We start from the raw sequence: 22,290 nt of genomic DNA on the forward strand, positions 1-22,290 counted from the left end.
GCTCCCTGAGGCACCCGCCCATCTCCAGCGCCTCGCTCCCACTGTAATCGCTGGGCCCAGAGGCGGTGGAGAGACTCTGAGCTCTGCACCACCACTTCTAAACTATGAATTCTACCTCATGCGAACACCACTTTTCAAAACTCAGGGCTATGCCTTTGGGATACAGCATCCCACAAAGTGTTTTTTTTTAACCAGAGGATCATGACTGAATGAAGAGGGCCTATAAACTTGGACAGAGGAAATAAAATTACACCTTTATTTTTACTAACTTTTCTAACTGAAATTTATCATTTCCTTTAATTACGAATATAGGCAACAGACAGTGTTAGCATACCATGACTTTTCATCCATAGAAGGCATTTTCACAGTACACTGTAGTTGTGTCAAATCCCTTAAAATACCACTTACACTCATTGCCACTTCAATGCTCTAGCAGTTATGAGACATAATGCTCTTGTTATTAATGTTATCAGGCAGATGACTCACTCACTGAACCTGACAGCTCCTTGACCTTCTGGATTTCAATGATCATTTCCACCTACCTCAATCATCCACTAGCACAGCCGAGACCTTGCTATTTAAAACCAAACCTACCTCTAAAATCTTTAGTCACATTTGTTTCGCTTCTCTGCAACTGTATCCATCACCCCGGAATTGTCAGCATCCGTGCACAAAACCTATCATCTGTCATGGACATTTTTGGATCTCTAAATTATGACAATTCTGGCCACTTCACCATGATTCAATCAGCTTCACTCCCTCAGTCACGTTCTGGAACTGGCTTCAAAATTCCTCCCCCAGAAACCTTACTTGCATTCATCCCACTTTCTGGGACCATGATTTTTCTTTCCACCCAGTCCCTGCATGACGTGACGCCCACTCTACCAGATCTACAGACCTACAACCCCAGGACTCCAGCTCTTCGTCTCTCCCACTATTCCAGTTGGTTTCTTTCTTTTTTTGAATTGAGGTATAATTGACATATAACATTATATTAGTTTCAGGCATGCAACATAATGATACAATATTTGCTTAAACTGTGAAGCGGTCACAACAGTAAGTTGTTAGCAGCCATTCCCATAACATAGCCACCAATATTTTTTTTCTTGTGAAGATCTTTCAGATTTGTAATACAGTATTATTAACTAAAGTTACCATGCTTTATATTATATCCCCATGACTTATTTTATAACTGGAACTTTGTACCTTTTGACTTCTTTCACCTTTTCACACACTTAACTCACCCTCTACCCCCTACCCTCTGGCAACCACCAATCTGTTCTCTTGGCTTTTTGTTTTTTTGGATTCTACTTATAAGTGGGATTAAAACAGTATTTGGCTTTCTCTGACTTATTTCACTTAGCATACGGCCTTCGAGGTTCATCCATGTTATCGTAAATGGCAAGATTCTATTTTTTTTATGGCTGAATAGTATTCCACTGTGCATATATACCACATCTTCCATGGACGGACACTTAGGCTGCTTCCATATCCTGGCTATTGTGAATAATGCTGCAATGAACATGGGGGTGCAGGTATTCTTTTCAAAGTAATGTTTAATTTCTTTTAAAAATATTATTTAATTAATTGAGGTGACATTGGTTAATAAAATTGTAGAGGATTCAAGTATACAATTATTAGTGTTTTTATTTTCTTCGGATAAACAGAAAACTGGAATTGTTGGATCATATGATAGCTCTACCTTTAATTTTTTGAGAAACCTCCATACTGTTTCCCATGGTGTCTGCAGCAATTTACATTCCCATCAGCTGTGCACAGGGTTCCCTTTTCTCCACATCCTTGCCAACACTTGTTACTTTTTTGTCTTTTTGATAAAGCCATTCTGACAGGTGTGAGGTGATGCCTCATTGTGGTTTTGATTTGCACGTCCCTGATGATATGTGATGTTGAGCATCTTTTCATGTGCTTGTTGGCCAATTGTCGGTTCCCCCTCCCTGCCTAGGGCTGATCAGCTGAAATACATGAGCACCTGTAACATTCCTTATATACACAAAATTTTATCTCAATAGGGCAAATTCCAATCCTGAGTCAAATGTGCTCGCTTCTATACTAAGACTGCTAAGAAATGCTTGAGAAAAACCATACAACTACCCAGACTGTTTTCATAAATTAATGATCTTTGGCCTTGGCTGGGCCCTTTGTACCACTCACTGATTTTTTTGTTTGTTCTTGGTCAGTTTTTTCCTCACACTCCCATGGTCACTACTCCAAATCTGGCACACTTTCCTCAAGCCCCTATTCAGTCAAGTCCATTTCCATCTCTCTCCCACTTAAATAACACTTGAGGCCACGATGCACAATTTTCTGGCTCCTCCTGCCATCCCTTCCTGCTCTCTACAAACCTACCTTCACTCATACCCATCTCTGTAACTTTCCTTCCAGTCTCAAGAAATAGCATCAGGACCCACCCCCGCTCTGTTAAAGGCCAACCCAGTCTCCCGGTAGCTTCTGCGGATCTATTTCATGTTTTTGCTCTATCCTCTATCTTTGATCCCATCCATTCTCTTGCAAAGTGACAAGGGACTTTAAAATAATGACAGCGCACTTCTTACAGGCTTGTAGTATGACCTGCTGTCTTTTGGTATCATGTCCTTCCATGTGCTCTTCCCGACTAGAGCACTTATCTTTCCTCTTTAAGACTTTCTCTAGGTAACTCTCCATGATGATCCCACCTCCATCTCCGGGTTGGACTGGACAGACAGATGTTATGTCTTTAGCACCCTGAGCATGTGTATGTAACATGAGCTCAGCACCTATCACAGGTTATAGTAATTATGTCTTTATTTCTTCTTTGTCCCTTAAGGGCACATGGAGGGAGTGAATGGATTGTTCTGAACCATCAATAACCACTAATACTTTCAAGAATTCATGTTGCTATTGAAATATGAGGCTATAAATAGAAATAAATTTTAGAATGAATAAAATTCTAGATGAGGCTGATAAGCTAGGGTTCTGCAAGGAACTGTAGGTCTTTCAAAATATGGGGGTGATGTGTGAATATCTGGGAAAGAGACTCATTTGCTTTCTAGTTAGAAGGCATGTTCACGTTTGTGTACCGGGTTCAGAATTCCTTGAAGCACGAAGCAAGTACATGCCATAAATCATTCCTGAAATAACAGAATAAATTGGCTGTCATCTTCATACCGTTTTCACAACTTTTTATTTTACCTTTTAATAAAGTTCCCACTTTTTCAAGACGGTTTTATGAAGTTAAAACTGTCGCCCTAGCCAATTTTGCTCAGTGGTTAGAGTGTTGGCCTGAGGACTGGAGGGTCCCGGGTCCGATTCCGGCCAAGGGCACATACCTCGGCTGCAGGCTTGAACCCCAGCCCTGGTCCGGGTCGGGGCTTGTTCAGAAGGCAACCAAGCGATGTGTCTCTCTCACATCGAAGTTTCTCTCTCTCCCTTCTACTCTCTCTGAAAAGCAATGGAAAAAAATATCCTCGGGTGATGACTGAAAACAAAACAAACAAACCTGTCATGTGCAAATGCTACGTGTTTTTGCTACTTTGCTTGTTCAAAGCTGTCAAAGTTTTACTTCTTGCTGCCTTTACACCTGAATTTCTACTGTCAGCAGACACCGCAGAGCCAACGTATCCACATTTACAAAGGAAGGTAAATCAGAGGTGTAAATAAGAAGGGAAATCATTCTGAGTTAGCCAACGCCCTGAAGGGCTATGGGACATACTTTTCTTCAAATCCAGGCATGACTAAGTAACTAACCTAAGGTCCATCTGTACTGAGCTTGAAAGGATGAAGGAAAAAAACGCCACTTTATTTACTGGTGGTGGTGGGAGGGTGTTAGCATTATCAGTCAAATAGGGAAGAATTTGGCACGAAAACAAATATCATGTGACAAGGCCAATGATAAAAATTAATATATACAGAGTATAAAAACCACATTTCAAGGTATAAATATTCAACTCACTTTTGACACTTCTAGTTACAGCAAAAGGAACAGTGTTGATTACATGCCCTTAGTAACTTTTTGAACAGCTTGCGGTATAATTGATGTGTAACAATCTACACGAATATTACCCCCAAATGGATATATTCTTAATAGCTCAGTATTTGCTAACAACAAAATAGTTTCCTATAATTAAAGTTGACCTGGCAGCACCCTCCCACAAGTCACTAATTCTTATGTTAATATTTTCACCTGCTGAGAATATTATTTATTTCACTGGGTTCAATAAAGAACAGGAAAAATTCCTGTTGCTATTCTAAAGAAACTGTCAAAAATGGGAAAGGGAAACTTCTGCATTTAGGAAAACAAACCAACCTCTTCCCCACTTCTACTTCCACATAAACACACACATGGGTGCAGGCACACACCTGTGCAGAGGGTTTTAAAAGGCAGATCTTAGACGTGAAGTGGAAATGTGGTGGAGTGTCCCACTACATGCTTTACTGACTCAGATTCTGTAGGAGCGAACGTGAGTCAGAGCTGACCGCCTGCTTCCAGTGAGAAACAGTCAAATCGCGGGCTCTAGGGAGTGAGCTTTATTCCTGACCAAGGACTGTAAACATGAACGCGAACACACTTATACATAAAATTAAGAATTTTTGAAGTAAAATATCGAAAATTTGTTTCAGAGCTGTAGCAACATTTTGCTAGTGACTAGAGAAAAGTAATTATTTTAATATGGATAAGTATGAAACAAATTATGTAACCTAAATTTGATAAAAAAATGTATTTCATACAAACTTTCTCCATTATACTGCATTAAAAAAATTTATATATTTATATATAAATATATTATAGATATGTAAACTAAGCCTATTTTATTGCAATAAAGTACTTTTATCAAAAGATATTTTGGATGAATATGAACATTATTTCGTAATTGGGTAAATCTAGCCTGTTTAAAAATAAGCCTTTGGGACATAACTGGATTTCCTACAAAAACTGATTTCAGTTGAAACATGTCATGCTAAAAGTTACGTCTATCTCTAAAAAGTTTTAAAATCCTGAACAAACGCCTAAAATTAGAATACTGAGCTAAAAATATAAGTTTGTTAAGCTTCTCTTTTCCCCAAGGTAGTCAGAAAAAAATAGCCTGACAGACTTTCAAAAATGGAGACGCAAGCTGATAGGAAATTCGGCCAAAATTTAATCATGCTTCTGTATTTCAAAGGTCAAACAGTTTTTTTTGGAGTAGTGTTTGGCTTTTTCTAAGTGAAGCAAGTATTTTTAGCTCATTTTCTTCTGTAATAATACAAAAATGCGGTGGCTTTTCCCATTGAGCCTGTAAATCTTTGCTAATCTGGGACGCACTGAGTCAGAGCAGTCCGCACTCTAAGTAAAACCAATGCGCCCAACCTGGTCTGAAGGGAACCTCCCAGGGTGGCTGATACAGGGAAACACAAGGTTGCCTGCTGTACACAGTAGACTTTGAAGGACCCAGGACCCAGCCGGAAGCCACTAACCTTTCTCATACTGACCTCGTTTCATTTAAGTAGCAGTATTATTTCCCACAGGGTAAAAAGACACTTTAAAATAATAAAGCGAAAAAGTTATACTTCCACTTACAGAAAATTTGAAAAAAGACAATGTCAACTTCACTCCCTTAAAACAATTTTGTCTTTAGCAAATACTGAGCTCTGTGAGAGTAGAATATATGCATTTTTGAATAGTATATGGCACATAAGTGAAGCCCCCCCCAATAATAAAAAGCAAGGTTACTTCAGTAAAGTAGAAATCCAAATTTAGAAATGGAGAATAACCCTAAAAATACACATTTTATAAATAGCTTGTCTTAGTGATAGCAGTTTATGTGGACAATTCCAAAAATAGAGGGGTAAAAAAGCAAGATAGGCCCCGCCATACCCCATTTTCCAACACAGCTTTAAACGATCAGATATTTCATTATGTCTGAAGTTATTAAAACATTTAGCCGACGTTTAGAATGCTTTTTAAAAAATGTTTGTGCCATTTACCAAAGTATCTTCAGCTTCAGAAACATTTTTGACTAAAAAGTGTGTATACATGGATTTGGGGATAGTTATAATAATTGTATGATAATCCTAAACTCTGAAAAGTAATATCCAAAATAGATTTGCAGTTTGGTGTGCCCAGCATTATTTCCAGATTCACACTCTTTCTGACAGAGCTCTGGAGTTAGATCTTTTGTAATTTGTATTACTTAGTAAAGTAACAGAAGTCATTATAGCATTCTTCAAATGATGAGACCTTAATGGGGGGGGGAGGGGGAGGAAGGTAACCTATCAGAGTATGTAGGGTGTGAGGCTAAATCTCCCCCACCCCTTTTATACAAAGATTTCAAAGTGTCCAAATATTCACAGGAAAACACCTAAATGAATCTATGGTTTACATTCAATATTAAGACTTCAAAGAGAAGAGAGATAACCTTGGGAAAAGTGTTAATTGGATTCTGAAACAGCTTTCCCATCATTTGCTAACAAGAAAGACAGTTTGGAGGGGGACAAACAGTCAAATTCTTTGCTATTATTAAATTCAAGGGGGGGGGGAACGATTGATGGTTATTTTTTTCACAGGGCTGAACAGTGGTATTAATTTGCTCCATTTGACGACTATGGACATGTGAACCTCTTTACCACTGTGGCCTAATGGTGTAGTACAGGACCTTCAACAGTAATATGTGGGTTTATCACTCATTGAACATGACTGACCCTGATGTATATTTATTACTATTCATAAAAATGGCAACTATACAATATTCATTAGTTGCAAAATATTTGTAGCTATAATTTCTATGAAGAATGAAGCAATTATTTGCTCATAAAAAAAGGTATCTAATTACAACAGTCTTATATCTATTTTCTGGGCAGTTTCAAGAATTCTGATGAGGCCGCTTGGCTTTATAAGGGAAACGGAGAACCTTAATTGGTGAGAAAAAGAACAGCTGAGGAGCAGAAGCTCGGGATGCAGAAGAGTGCATTTAGCAGAAGAGGAATCGGCTTAACCAGGCTGCTGACCACAGACCGCGAGCCAGGTTGCAGAGTTTACACTAGCTCACAGGTACTAGGGAACCACAGGTATTACGAACCACATTCTTAAGCGCCAGAGAAGGTAAAAAGATTCATACTCAGGGCGGACTATCTTTCCTTACAGTGTCTGTTTCAAAAGACCTTGAAACAGAAGCTGGGATGATTCCCTTACAAAGGAGCAATTGATGTACGAGAAAAAGATGTATCTAGAAAAGTAAGCATTATATGCTCAGTCTCACAGAGCAAAGACGATGTTTGCAGCTTTAAAGTTTTTCCCCACGAGAACAGAAATTGCTTTTGAAACATATAATAGTGACCAATGAAAATGAAATTGAAAATTTAAAGCTCAGTGAGGTCAAGTTTCTCAAAAATTCTCCAAACAAACTCTGACAAATTAGGGTGATAAAGTCCGCCTTTAACTTAGAAGATACACTCCTGCCTTTAACGTTGTCTTAATTTTCCAGGATTCTGCATTTACCTTCCCCGTACTGACATCAGTTTACACAACCAGAGAATCCTACAATATAGACACGTTTTGTTAATCCTATTAGAAAGTGCTTCAAGACGGCCTTTGAAATGAGTGATCTGCAAGCATTCTGCAATTTCGGTCCCTTCCCACATCCCGAAGCATATGAGGTTAGGATTGTAACAGAACGAGGCTGGTTTCACACTGCTAGTTCACTCGCCTGCATGAATTCTATTAGAAAAGTGAAAAATAAACTCGGAACCACAGTGCCTAAAGCTCTTCCTGACTTTCCGGATTACCCTGGTAATCCTATCTAAAGCCATCTTCACTGAAAATATGACTCTTCTTTGTGACATCTTTCCTGACATCTACCTTAAGGTCATCTGGAAAACACGGCAGGATGAGAAACACACGAACGCGTGCGTGCTACAGACACTGCCCATTCCATGTACGTGAGGGCCTTCAAATTTAACCCTACACTGACGTTTTCACAAGTGTGCCAGGTAAATACACTGACAACTAAAACTTATGTAACAAACCAGTATTTTATTTTTATTTTCCAGCAAAAGCAAAGTTCACTTTTTAAAAAACTGTATCTTTAAGACGCTTGCTCTGACTTAGACAAATCTAAGACATCAACTCTGCATTTTTAATACCATATAAATTGATCGAATAGAATTTTTATTACTGATGAGGCTCAACTTTTCTAAAGTTTTAGTAGTTAAAAAGTAACTAAGAACTCCTGATGAGAATTTTAATAGGGCAATGATTTATATTTATACTTGAGTAGGATATAAAAATCCAGGAACAACTTAATTTCTCCATCAGATTTAAGGTTTAAAATCTCAGATGGAAAAAAAAAATTTCAAAACACTTTAGGCATGCAGGACTCTTTGCTTGAACTCAAAATGAATTAATTTCTGATCCTACGTTAGCCTCCACTTCATTTAGCACAAATAAAAGCCCTTTTTCAGAAATACTTCAGAGAAAAAGGAAAAAATGTCTTCACTGTATAAAGACCCAATGCTACGGTGTACGATGCTCTTCCCAGACAAACGTGGTGTCAGTGGCCTCATTGCAAGAATGCCTGTGCTCTCTGCGTTAGCAAAGACGAATTCTGTGAGTTACTCCCTTACTTGACCTCTTGATTAAAGGAGACACTGATGAGATAAAGAGCAGAGTTCTTCCTCTCACAAAGTTAACTGGTCTCTATGAGGAGACAGCAGCTTTACAGCACAGTGCTCCCATGGATGAGTTTACAGTATCCAGGTGAGTGACGTTCTGCCAACTCCCACTTCTGCAGCTGATTCTAACGCAATGCACTTAGCCTAGCGCAAAAGAACTACGTATATACAATATGAGGTGTTTCACAGTTGCTTCTGCACACCTGAGGAAAGTGCAATGACCCCCCTACCTCCTAACTCCTTGAAGTCCTATGCACCCTCAACACAGAGAATCTCTTTGGTTTCAAGAACGAGTTTCTTCTCATGAGTCAGGTTAAGTACCTGCGTTAGAAGGAAAAAATGGCCACAAACGTTCCCTCTAAATAAGATACCTTCACAACCAGTGCTCCTGGGGGTTCATCAGGGAGAAATGTGCTAACAGATGCCGACAAAGGAACCCAAACACTACCCAGGTGGGTGCTTCTCTTACAGTGATTTTGATATCCCTCCTTTGGAATGTCCATTAGAAGAAACTTCTCCTTTTCTAACAGTATCATTAAGACTCTTAATAAAATTTCCTACAGTAGCCTCCCCAAGTAAATATTTGGGTTGTTACTGTTCAAATTGTTAACTTAGTATTATTTTAAGCTACATGATATTAGACAGACTTCATGGCTGACAGAATGTACAATGGAGACATATACATTTTAAATGTGGAATTAAAAGAAGACCTTCGTGGAATCAAAATGAATACTAGCAGTGATATGGGAGGAGCAGGAAGGGAGCAGATCACGTCGACTTCCTGGGAACAGCAGTGTTAACTTAAGTGTCTTGGTAGAAAGGTGGCTCAAAGTTAGACTCTGGGCTAATCTTCAGTGAGGACAGGCCCCTGGAGCACAAGCTTCCCTCTCTCCTAATATCTTTTCCATGTTTATGCTAAAACATCAGATAAGAGCCTACCTGACATTTTGGAGAATTTGCTGTGCTGGGATTGATATTCCGCATTGCCTAAGAGTAAAAAATAAGATGGATAAACATTACTTCGAGCCACACAGTTTGGCTATGTAGGCTGACTTACAAATTGCATCCAGACATATCACCATAGCACAGAATTCCCAAGCCAGCCCGAAGCAGCAGACTGAGGAGGACAGGAGCCAGCGGAGTCACCGCAAAATAAACTGAAACCTCTCAAGCACTGAACAGCATCGAGGACAGGACAGCGAGATTTTTAGGTGTCAGAATCCAAATGAAACTTGGTATCGGTCAGGTAGGTTCTTTGCTTCTGAGTATTAGACGAAGCAGGAAAAATATAATTTGCTGTTTTAGTGATGAGAAACTGTCAACAGAGGAAGTTCACAGGAAGCCCAAAGACTTGACATGTACTGAATTTATGCCGACTGCTAAAAAATAAAAATAAAACAAAAAATCCTAAAAACACAGACTATTAGTATAAGGAGAGAGCAGGTCTGTCATTTCAACGTAAGAAAAGGCAACACAGTTGCTAGTAAAGAAGAAACAGAGCAAGAAGTTACCTTCAAAGGAAGTGAAGCTATTCTGTCCAGGACCCATCACCCAGAGTAAAAGTGAAAACAAGACTTAGGAAAATTCTTTGGAAGGAAAGAGCTTTATGAGGAGCAGCATTCTGCCCACCAATACACCAAAAAACACCAAGAAACACACCGGGCTGAACTATAGCATACAACAAAGCGACGAACAGCCCATTTCTGGACTTTACACATAAAAATAAACAGTAAGACTTTGACATTAGTAATTAAATTATTTTTCTTAATAAGACTCCTTGGTTTTCATAGTCTTCAATTCACATGTGAAACAAGACTTGTATTTACTCGGACCATCTAGTACTTAGTAACAAAATAAAAAGCAAGCAATGAAAGCAGGCTGTAAAAACACTACTCTTAAGTTGCTTTATTTCTTCTAATAGCTACATAATTATATTCTTGATGGTGCTCCCTTGTTCTGATGATCAAGTTTTATTTAAAGGAGAAGTCTTTCCTTTATAGTAATTTGTCAGAAAGTCAGTTAGACACACGGTAAACTGGTTAATATGCCTCTTGTCCCTGCCTTCTTAATGGCAGATGAAGAGAGATTTCTTTCAAGACCACTTCCCAACATCATCTGCTGGCACCGACTCTCTCACTTCTCTCGGGGACCCCTCCTCTGATGCTAACCACACTGTTATTACCCTGAGAGATTACTGACAGCACAAACAGTTTAAAGGTGAGTCTGTATGGGATTTCATGGTTTATTTTAATTCCTTAGGCACCAGTTCCTCAAATCCCAAATCAGAGTTCAACAACTGTATCAAATTCACGCATTTCTATTAACACTCCAGTGACACTTACTACAAAAAAGAACCTTGTTTAAATGCCTACTTCCTGGTAACAGACATGTAGAGTATTACAACTTTTTAACGTCTACACTTAGTATGCTATGATTTAGGTTTGGGGGGGGTGTGAATGTGGAAACAGATGGTGTCTGAAAAAATAAAAAACAAAAACAAGACACTGACAGCTTTTACCTTTCGTACATTTCAAAATCGCACCATATTTTTATGACCCCAAAATTTATATAAAATTTTTAAAATAAGCTGCTTTGATAAGATCACACCCCCAGACTTTACCACTCTCAATCAAGATAAAGTAAAACTGATTTTTAGATGAGGGATTATCCATTCTTTCAGAACATAAAGACCAACAGTACTTCCTGAAAAACAACTGAAGGGAAGGTCATAAAGGGTTTCAAGGTCTCTAAGGTCCTATCCCTCCCAACTTAAAAAAAATATCGGGCGTGGCTCAGCGGTTGAGCATCGACCTAGGATCCAGGCGATTGGGGTTCGATTCCCGGTCAGGGCACATGCCCGGGTTGCGGGCTCGATCCCCAGTTGGGGGCCCGCAGGAGGCAGCTGATCAATGACTCTCTCATCACTGATGTTTCTATCTCTCTCTCTCCCCCTCTCCTTTCCTTTCTCTGAAATCAATAAAGATATATTTTAAAAATATATATGTAAACAGGTAATTTTAAAGCACTTTGGGAACCTTCCAAACTTAGAATAATTTGTGTTATGTTTTAAATAAAACATCTTAGATTCAGCAATACTGAAAGATACTTGTCATATGAGAAATATCATATTGGTGTATTTCCCCAGATAAATAATTCAAGTAAAAGATGTTTTTACTCGAGTGATGTCCCAGAGTTTCCCTCTTGGTGAAACCTACAATTCCAAGTACGTCGGAGGAAGCACCCTTGCTTCCTTCCATTTTTGCTCAGCTGCAATGACCACGGCCCGAGCACCTCTTTGCGATACAGATGTACATGGTATGGCCCAGGTGATCAAAGGCCAGTCAAGAAACTAATCTAAGACAAGGGCAGAGCTGGACAGGGTGTTTCTGTGTCACTCTACTTTTAGCGAAAACAGCATTCCTCTAACTAATAAATGCTAAAAAGGAATTACACTCAACTTTATGGAGGAAAACAGACCCCAAAAAGTGGAAGGCTGGTTTCTAACCTGTGGCCTCACCTGCCGAAGCAGTTCTTGCTGCTTCAGTCGCAGTCTCTCTTTCTCCATCTGCAGTTGCTGCAGCCGCATCTGTTGCTGCTGGTTGGAGTTGCCACCACCCATGACTCCTCCTTGGGGACTCTGGGGAGCCAGGGGTGGTGGCTGTTTCACTGGAGCACTTTGACTGATTCTCTGGTTCATGGCTGAAATGAAACAAAAGATCTGTCCTAAAAAAACTAGCAAAGGAAAGAGATACGTAGTTATTCAAAGCAATTGGGGATATTCAATGTAGTCTTTTCTGTAGTAAAACTGGAAATAACCTAAAAATCCATCAGTAGTACAATGGTTACACTAATTTATTGCTACTGTTACTGTCACGTTATTACAAACTGCAAGGCAGCCACAGAGAAAAACAAGAGGTAGCTCCAGCATGCACTGAATGACAAGGCACAGTCTAGGACACATTAAGTTAAAAGCACAGTGCAGAGCAGAGAGTATAAAAAAAGATGGGAAATGTACATTATATGCATATCTGGAGAATATGAGTTGAAGAACAGCTAAGAAGCAACTAATATATGTTGGCTCTGGGGGAGGGAAACTGGGTGACTGAAGAACTGAGTTAAAGAGAGACATTTTTTGTAACTTTTTGAAGTTTGAATGGTGTAAATGCATTGCTTATTACAAAATAGAAATATGTATTTAATTTAAAAATATATCTCCTGCCCTGGCCGGGTAGCTCATATGCCAAGGCTGTGGGTTTGATCCCCAGTCAGGGCACATACAAGAAACCACCAGTGAATGCATAAAGAGTTTAACAACAAATCGATGCTTCTCTCTCTTTCTTTCAAATCAATTTAATAAACAACAACAAACATCTCCTAAAGCAAGTGAGACAAAATATTCTGAGCAGTAAAGCCCATCAGAATTATCGTTGCCCCAGCGGGTGGCTCAGTTGGCCGGAGCATCGTCCCATACACCAAAAAGGTTTCAGGTTCCACCCCCAATCGGGGTGCGCATGGGAAGCAACTGATCGATGTTTCCTGTCTCTCTCCTTTCTTCTCTAAAACCAATAAACGTATCCTTGGGTAAGGATTTAAAAAAAAAAAAAAAAAAAATCAATCCTTCATATATCCTAAAATATATATACACCTGTAATAAAGCAAGTGGATTAAAATGATCTGATTCATGCTATTTATAAAATACGCCTACAAACGTCTGGATGGAAGAGCTCGGTCTCGTTCAACACCATGGCACCCCCATACAGCCCAGGTAGCTAGCCACTATTATTTTAGTTGAACCTGCATTATACCATTTGACAATTAGAAATGGACTGGATTCTTATACTAGCAAATTTCAGTCACTGACATGCTGATCAAACTGTGGGTTGTGGAAACCTCGGTGAGCACACGGAAGCTTTATTACGTGAAAATGTTAAGAACGATGTATCACCTTTTCAGACAATTTTTTAAGGTTGAATTTTGGGTCACGATTTCTCCTGTTTCATACATACTCACCAAAGAAAACCCAGGCCCAAAACAACTTCATAAATGCTCAAGGAAGAAATAATACCGATCTTACACAACCTTTTCCAGAGAACAGCAAAGAAGGAATACCTCACAATGCTTTTAGGAGGCCAGCAAAATCCTGGTATCTTAACAAGGACATTGGAAGAAAGGAGTCACCAACAACCCCCCTTGTGAACTTTGCTACTGAAATCTAAAATCACACACACTGACGGCTCTTGTGACGTCCTGGCCTTCCCGCCACAGAGCGAAGCCCTGGTGGTGAGTTTTCACGAGCCCTCTGCTACGTCTTCCTGGAGGCTCTCTGGTTTACTCCAGCAACCTCCTTAGCCTTTCCCAGAGTCCATTACGAACATTAAGAACTGTCTTACCTCAGGACTTTTCCACTTTGTCTACTGACATTTCTCACCCGACTGTAATTTTTATTTACAAATTCGTATACTCTCGCAGGCTGAAGTGCCGCGGGAGTGGGGAGAGTACCTTAATCACATACGTATCCTCAGTGCCTAGCACAGGGTCTGGCACAAAGTGTGTGCTAAGAAACCAGTAAAATGTTCCAAAGTTAAGTATTCACTGAGGCAGAAAGTTAACTATTTAAGATATAACAGTATAGAAATCCTACCCATTTCCCTTTATTTTTTATTTTTATTTTGTTCAACCACGGCGGGGGTGTGTGTGTGTGAACCTGCAACCCAGCTACGTGCCCTTGACTGAGACTTAACCTCTCCCATTTCCCTTTAGATTGACCAACTCTTCTGAGTCCAGCAAGACACCAGTAAGGACCATGGATACTAGAAAAATTACAGAGCAACCTCTCTCAGGTGCCTTAGTTCAAATTCAACCTACTGGGTATTCATAAAGGTCCCGATTTTGGGCGTCTTTTTTTTTTTTTGTCCATAAGATATTTCATTAGGTGTAAACAGTCAAACCACCATGGTTAAAAGTCACCTGAAACAATTCCTCTCTGCGTGATTTGGCCAACTCCATATACGGTTTCCCTTGTCACATTGTGCTTTCGAATTCTAGACACTCACTTTACTTCCCACCCACCCTTCTCCCACCTCCGAGAGATAACTGTTATCATTTTGTTTATTCCACACTTAAAAACCTAAGCAAACACACACCGACTTCTTAGATACATGGTAGTATCGTATGAATACTTCGCTTGGCCTTTTGCTATCTAATAAGAGATCCCTGGGTCAGGGCACATACAAGAATCAACCAATAAATGCATAAAAAGACCAACAAGTCGATGTTTCTGTGAGATCACGCCAAAGCAGTAGAGAGGTTTCCCCTGGCTTTCTTTTTAAAATAGCTGATTAACAATTCTATTCAATCAATTTTCTATTCGGTTTGCACTGCTACTGGACAGTGCCACACAGAAGCAGCTCAGACGGTACGTAACTCTGTATTTCTGCTCCTGTGTCTTTGGGGTAGAGTCCCAGGTCGGAGGGACCGCTGAGGCACTGGTTAAAAACATAAGTGACGTTGCCAGATCGCCCCCTCCTCCCCATACACACAGGGGTTGCGCTTGGTTGAACCCCTACCAGTAATATAGGAAGTGTCTTTTTATCCATCACAGCCCTGACAGACTTTTGCATTTTTGCCATTCGGAAAGATGGGAAATGGTTTCACAGTGTGATTTTATTTTGCCTTATTACAGGAGCTTGGTCAATTTCCTCATTTTAAAGGGCCATTTGCATTTGTTATGTGAACTGTGCTTATCTTTTCCTATAGGGTTACTGATATTTTTCTATTTTAGACAATCTTTATGTACAAGGGATTAAAAAAACAAAATCTTTGTCATATATATGTTAAAAATAATTTCCCTTGGCTTATTATGTCTTTTCAGTTTTGTTTTGTTTTTAAGTCCCCAAATTCATCAATATATTTTGAAATCTGAGCTACAGTTTCCCCACTCCAGGTGATGGAGGAATTCATCAATTTTTTTTTTTTTTTAATCTTCACCTGAGGATGTTTTTTCAATTGCTTTTCAGAAACAGTGGGAGGGAGGAGATCGGGGGAGGTGGGGAGAGGGAGAGAGGGAGAGAGAGAGAGAGAGAGAGAGAGAGAAACATCGATGTGAGAGAGACACATTAATTGGTCGCCTTACACACACACCCAGGCTGGGGCCCAGGATCGAGCCTCCAACTGAGGATGTGCCCTTGGCCAGTATTGAACCCGGCACCCTTCAGTCTGGGGGGGGGGGGGGGAGTGCGACACGGACATACGGACACACACACGCTCTAACCACTAAGCCAAACCAGCTAGGGTGGAATTCAATTTTTAAACTCAAAACTATATGGCTCCACTTTATATATGCATTTCTTTGGCAATTCAATCCATTTGGAATTTATCCTGATGTATGGCATGAAGGGGTCTAATTTTATCTTTCTTCATGACTACCCATTAGTCCTGACACCACTCATATAAGCTGTATCCTTCCTCCCATCTTTACCAGATTACATTTCCATATTTTGTTTCTAGATTTTCTATCTTGTTCATTAATTTAAATACTCTTATACTAGGTACTATACTTTTAATTACAATGTTTATGTTTTAACAGCTGGTAGGGCAAGCTATTTTTTTTTTTTTTGGAAGCTAACTTCTTACTATTAGGATCTAATTTAAGTGCATGTGGTTAAAATAACTTTGTCTGTAATATTGATTCTTGAAATCTGTGACTTGACACGTGGCCAGTCCTTACTTTTGTATTAGGCTAAGGCCAGTCAGCTCTACTCATGGTTTTAACCACTGTGCCTGTTTCTACCTCCGTCTTTGCTCTTAACTCTGAGCTCCTGATATCCTTAGGAGCTGAAAGGTCCCTAAGCCTGGCAGGCCCCTGGACCTGCCCTTGCTCACCGCTTTGTGTGGTTTTATTTTCTGACCCAGAGAGACTGTGACCCTAGTTATGTCTTTTTGGTTATCTCTCACAAATATTTTGTCTGTCAGAGCAAAGAAGGGATGTTGAAAAGCGACTCACTGCTCCATATTGTTCAAAGCCATATTAAGTCTTTTATATGGAAAAAAGATCAGGCTTATTTATGAAATGCATTTACAAAGAACCAATGGCTAAAACTTTCCTAATTATGGTTTATAGTGTAGTATTTTATAGGGGAATGCATAGGAAAAAAAGCCAAAAAGATTTGAGAGCTAACATTTGCCAGGCACCAATCAATAGCCTCATTTAATACAATGGCTTGTCACCAATGTTGGATGCACAACTGAGAGGCATCATAGTATGATTCAAAAAACACAGCTATAAAGTCAAACAAACCACAACTAGAGTTGAGCACAACAGTTCAGTAATTCATTTAATTCTCGGTTTCCTCAACTACAGGGGTGGGCAAAAAAAGTAGATTTACAGTTGTAAGTATGTGAAGCACAGTTTATTCTTATATTATTATTCATTAATTACTGTATTATTTTCCATATGAACAACTGTAAACCTACTTCCCAGCCTGTGAAGCTGGGGATATTAACATCTCCCTTTTGGAGTCATGGTGGGGATTAATAATATATGTAAGGCATCTATTAAAAAAACCCTGGCATACAGGAGGTGCTCCATAAATGTTAGTTTCCTCCCTTTTCCAGAATAGCTCTTTTTAAAGTTTAAGATTAGTACGCCTACAGATAGTCATCCTGGCCTGAACTCCCATACCTCCTTTTCCCTCCCATTTTACTATTTAACTCACGGTTTTCAAAGTACTCTATGATTCACAAAGATATGTATAACTTATCTCTCCTAAAAGATCTAAATGGAAAAAAATGGGTTGTGGAGATTGAGCCTTAGCTCAACCCCCTGAGGGATCCCTGTCTTTTGATTCCAGGACATTGAACACATTTCCCTGTTAGATGGGCCAGGCCCAGAAACACCGGTACAGAAACTAGGGTACACAGACTCAACCAGGGCAGGAAGCCCCGGATGCCTCATAAGGGTCGAAACTGGGAAAACAAGAACCTTGTCCCCAGGGTAACCTGTTCTCCCCCAGCATGTTGCTGGTCATGTGGTTTAGACCACTGAGTGCTGCCTCCCTAAAGATAACATCTAGGCCTCCGTTGTGTTTCAGCTCCAGGCCCAGAAAAGCAGCAAAACCAGACAAGTGGCGCCTTGGCTGCCTCAGGACCAGATGCATTGACTATTGACCCCCTGCCCTGGCTCCGACCAATCAGGGGAGACCACGACCCTGAAGGAGCACACCCGGAAAGGTGAATATTCTATTGAGACCCTCCCCTGAGACCCCCCTGAGATTCCCACCTGCAAGAAAGAGATAAATAGGCTCAGGACAAATTACCCAGAGCACACTCCCCCCAAGGGAGCACCCAGCACCATCTCCATCCCTCCGAGGGGACTCCAGGAGACTTGCGACCAGGGGAGCAGTGGGCAGCAGCAGCTCGTCCTGGGCTCACCCCCTGAACCTGTCTCCAAGGCCCCTTCTCTCTCTCTGACTTCCCAGTGAGCCCCAGCAGCCCAGCCTGGGCTCTCCCGTCGCTGCTTCTATGCTCTGCCTTGTTTCACTGTCCCAAGTGTGGTTTTGCTGCCACCATGACCCAAGACCTATTGACTCAATGCTGTGTAGCTCTTCCCTTTGGATATCCCATCCCCTTTTAATTAAATAAGTTCAATTTTTCTTTATCCACTGTCTGAGAGGGCTGTTGAGCCGGCCTGCACACCACTGACCTTAACCTTTCATTCCTCACAGAGATGTTTTATACATTGTGCTATGTGAAGTCTGAGAATATGAATTAAATATGAATCAGGGGACTGACCTAGGAATCCATCACATACATTGAACATCTCATAGATTGAGGCTTAGAGCAAAAATATATTTTGGAGGAAAATGTTTTCAATGTTCTAAGCAAAAAAATAAAATAAATAGGAAATACCTCATTAGTAAGTTGAGGCATGTTGGAATTGTAAAATATGACTGATTTCAAAATAGGTTCTAGAGCTATACACTGTCAAATATTTCATCCATCTCTTAAGAAACATTTTCAGCTTTGCACGCTGGGTTTTTATTAAATAATACAGCATTTAATAAGAGTAATATATATTCCTTGTGAAAACTAACTGGACAGTAACAAAGCTGCATGGCGACAGAGATAAAAATCCTCCGCTTCCCACCAGCTTCCTCGGATGAGACGCCACAAGCACGATCATTAACGACAGTGCCCACTGCTGACGGCGCACTGAACTGCCTGGTAAAGTCTTTTGCAAATCTACGCTTATCTGACTATTCAAAAACCACAGAAAGGCAAAAAACAGGGCATCAAAAGATGGAGGAAGAACAACTCTGCAGAACTAAACAGAGGTTTCCGCAAAATACACAACAGAAACAGCCTCTCTGGCTAATAAAGGCCAGCACTCCAGGTTGTGTTTACCTAAATGCTGTTACCTATGGCTACAAGCAGCGCCACGAGGTTTCCATATAAAGAGCTCACTTAAATGACCAATTCCAACAGCCTTGTTTATCTCCTGAAGCAGATTTATCCCTCTCCAGAAGCATCCTGTTCTTTACCTTCCCAGTATCTCAAGCATTTCAACAAAGCGCAGAGCAGCGCACCCACATGGGGTGCAGCAGACCTCACAAGTAGGCATGAAACAAAACAGGCTTTGTTTCCTCGGGGGAGGGGGCAGGGCAGCCAGAAAGAAAAGAACAGCATTCCCAACTTCTTCCCCTCCATGGTCAACCACTGAAACCCCAATGTTTCCAGTTTTAATAAAATTTCTAAAAGGTAAAGAGGGAAGAAAAAAAATCACGCAAATATGACAGAAGTTTTTAAAAACTGCACATGCTATGTTTTAAAATTCGGATTCTGTGCTGCCTGGACTATGAAATAGCAACTGTTTAAAGTTTTACTTAACAAATCAATCCTGACAGCTTTATGGTAGCAAACCATCCACTTGGCAATTACTGGAAAATAAGAGGCCACCTTCTCGAACACAAAGGGGGCCATCACCACAGATCTCTTCAGAAACTTCATTCTGAACACCTGAGAGTTTGGAAACTTTAGACAATTTTTATATTTGCGTAATTTGTAACTTCAATTGTGGAATCCTGCAAAGAACTACAGAAATGGCCATCGACCGTGAGCTTTGGGATAAGAAATTCAATCCTGGTAACCTCATTAAGTATAGATTTAAAATTAAATATAACTTTTGAACTTTAAAAACATTATTTCATAACAAATCTGCCTTAACGAAAGAAAGCATTTCTTTGTCTAATAAAGTGATTTTCAACCTTTCTCATCCCATGGCACACATAAACTAATTACTAAAAAATCTGCAGCACACCAAAAAATATGTCTTTTGCCCATCTGACAAAAAAATGGTATAATTTTGATTCACTCACACAGGACGGCTATTGTTGTGTGGGCTGTTACAATTTTTTTACTTGACAATCTAAGGGGAAAGAGGCCAGTGCCCCTGAATAAGTAGTCAGGTATGGCATGTTTTAAAAATTCTTGGAGTACACCGATCGCTGGTCTAATATGTTATCAAGTCTCAGACACTGCATTTTTACATATTAACATTGGCTATATATTAGTTTGTTTTTCCCCATACCTACAAGGGTACTCAAGACTATTAAAATAGTAGACTTGTTAAAAGAAATAACTGCTTTTCTAAAAACACAGATAGGCCACCTATCAGTCTTAAAATAGTAAAATTAAAACACGAAACACCCATGGCTAGCTAAGTGTTTACTATATGACCTAGGGAAATGAACCATCTACTATCTGGATAATTTACATACATACTTAAATATAAAATGATGGTTTTTCAGTGAGAATTCTTACTATTTGATTCACACTGAAAATCTGTCTCTTATAAAAGGAGCAAAAGGCCAGGGTCCTAATCTAATGACTGAACATATTTTTTTACTATCAATATCCAAAAGATGTTTCCCATCACTTAATAAACCTATGTACCTAAAAGACAATGCCATGCCCAGGAATGATTTTTTTAAAAGTAAGGTTACTGAGACTGAGATATTTCACATACCATAAAATTAACTTTTGACAGTTTTTACATACTCATAAAATTCCGCAACCATTACCATTATCTAAATTCTAAACATTTTCCGAACCCTAAAAGGAAATCCCATATCCTCAGCAATGCACTTCCCATTGCCCCTTTTTGGACATGTCACATAAGGAATCAAACAATATGTGGCCTTCTGTGACTGGCCTGTTTCACACAGCATAATGTTTCCAAGATTTATCCATGTTGTGGTACCAGCTTTTCATTCCTTTTAACCGCCAAGTAATATTTCATTGTATGGATATACCATATTTTGTTATTCCATTCATGAACTGATGGCCATTTGTGTTACTTTTACTTTTTGGCTGTTACGAATAATGCTATGAATATTCACATACAGGTTAGATATGGTTTCTTTTTTTTTGCATATATATCTAGGAATGCAATTTGCTGGGTCATATGATATTGCTATGTTTAACTTTCTGAGGAACTGCCAAACTGTTTTCTGAAGTGGCTGCATCACTTTTCAATCCCACCAGTTTCTTCACAGTCCGACTAACACTTGTTATTGTCCCTTTGATTTTAGCCATCCCACTGATGTTTTGCTTTGCATTATGTGGTAACAGTTCACCTCCTCTGTGACTTTAAGTCTTGTGACAAGCAAAGGAATCTCTCCCACACTTTGCACTTCTCTCCCTTCCCAAGCACCAGCCTCCAGGGCCCTAAAACTGGGTTAAAAGTACAGCAGGTCCTGGAAAAACCAATAACCAAAGTCATTTTGTTACAATGTTGACAACATGTTGTAGTAACTAAACTCTTGTTTATATCAATTAGTCTATGGTAAACGTGGTTTCCTTAGAGTTGTTTCACTTAAAGTCACAGAACCTAGACAACTTACTGTATCTAAATCTTTAAACTGTTAAAAAATACCAGTAACATCATTATTTCAGTCCATTTCTTCTTCCTTCAACTCTTCATCAAAAGACTGGCATGAAAATTCATTATAATGGTATTTTTCAAACAATACAATTATAGATGGAGCTTAAAAAAAAATTCAAGAGAACATTTTCCCATCACCTCATTAAGCATTTTGGGGCAGGACTCAGGGGTTGCTAAATGAGGTGAGGAGGAGAAGGGAGAAGTGTTCTAACCAGCTTTCAAGCTCTCTCTGTCCCCAGGGCATAGCCATGCTTTCTTCCCCTACTCTGAAAATAGTTTAAAGTCTAGTTTGGAGAGAAAGTTCAGAGAATGAGACTACTGGTATAAAGAGAAGAGGAATTATATTTAAAAACAAATCTGACATCATGAATTCTTATTAGTGAGTAAACAGTTCCATTAATAATAGCTTTATTTAGGATTACATGTGATCTACTATTATTAATGCTTTCACAGAGGAAGTTATAATTTAGAAGAGATGCATATCTTAGTTTTTACGGATAAACACAAAAAACGGTCCTTTGATACAGTCTAGAGCACAACTGGCTTTCTCTGATCCTTTAATGTCCCTCTTCGGAATAGCTTTCCCTGACCACAGGTCCTCAAGCAGGTTCCCTCTGGCCCATTACTCCCTTTCATGGCACCTTGTTTATTTTCCTTCATTGCATTTAACACACTTTGTAATGACTTGTTTGTTTAGTAGCCTGCAA

The 22,290-nt window shown here is 39.6% G+C and overlaps 1 protein-coding gene across 9 annotated transcripts in view; it reads right to left on the bottom strand.

Moving 5' to 3' along the window:
• YAP1 (Yes1 associated transcriptional regulator) overlaps positions 1 to 22,290 on the bottom strand; it is a 102,650-nt gene that overhangs the window by 10,799 nt on the left and 69,561 nt on the right. For 3 of the 9 annotated variants that reach the window (XM_087821579.1, XM_087821578.1, XM_087821586.1), the window contains exons 5-6: positions 12,149 to 12,342; positions 9,583 to 9,630 (exon numbers count right to left, since the gene is read on the bottom strand). In XM_087821579.1, coding sequence (XP_087677705.1) covers positions 9,583 to 9,630; positions 12,149 to 12,342 — 242 coding nt within the window. The remainder of the gene's footprint in view (positions 1 to 9,582; positions 9,631 to 12,148; positions 12,343 to 22,290) is intronic. The other 6 variants (XM_087821581.1, XM_087821580.1, XM_087821585.1 and 3 more) reach the window with 3 other exon arrangements.

Source organism: Miniopterus natalensis, chromosome 11, assembly GCF_054644295.1.
Source record: "Miniopterus natalensis isolate mMinNat1 chromosome 11, mMinNat1.hap1, whole genome shotgun sequence".
Lineage (NCBI taxonomy): Eukaryota > Metazoa > Chordata > Mammalia > Chiroptera > Miniopteridae > Miniopterus > Miniopterus natalensis.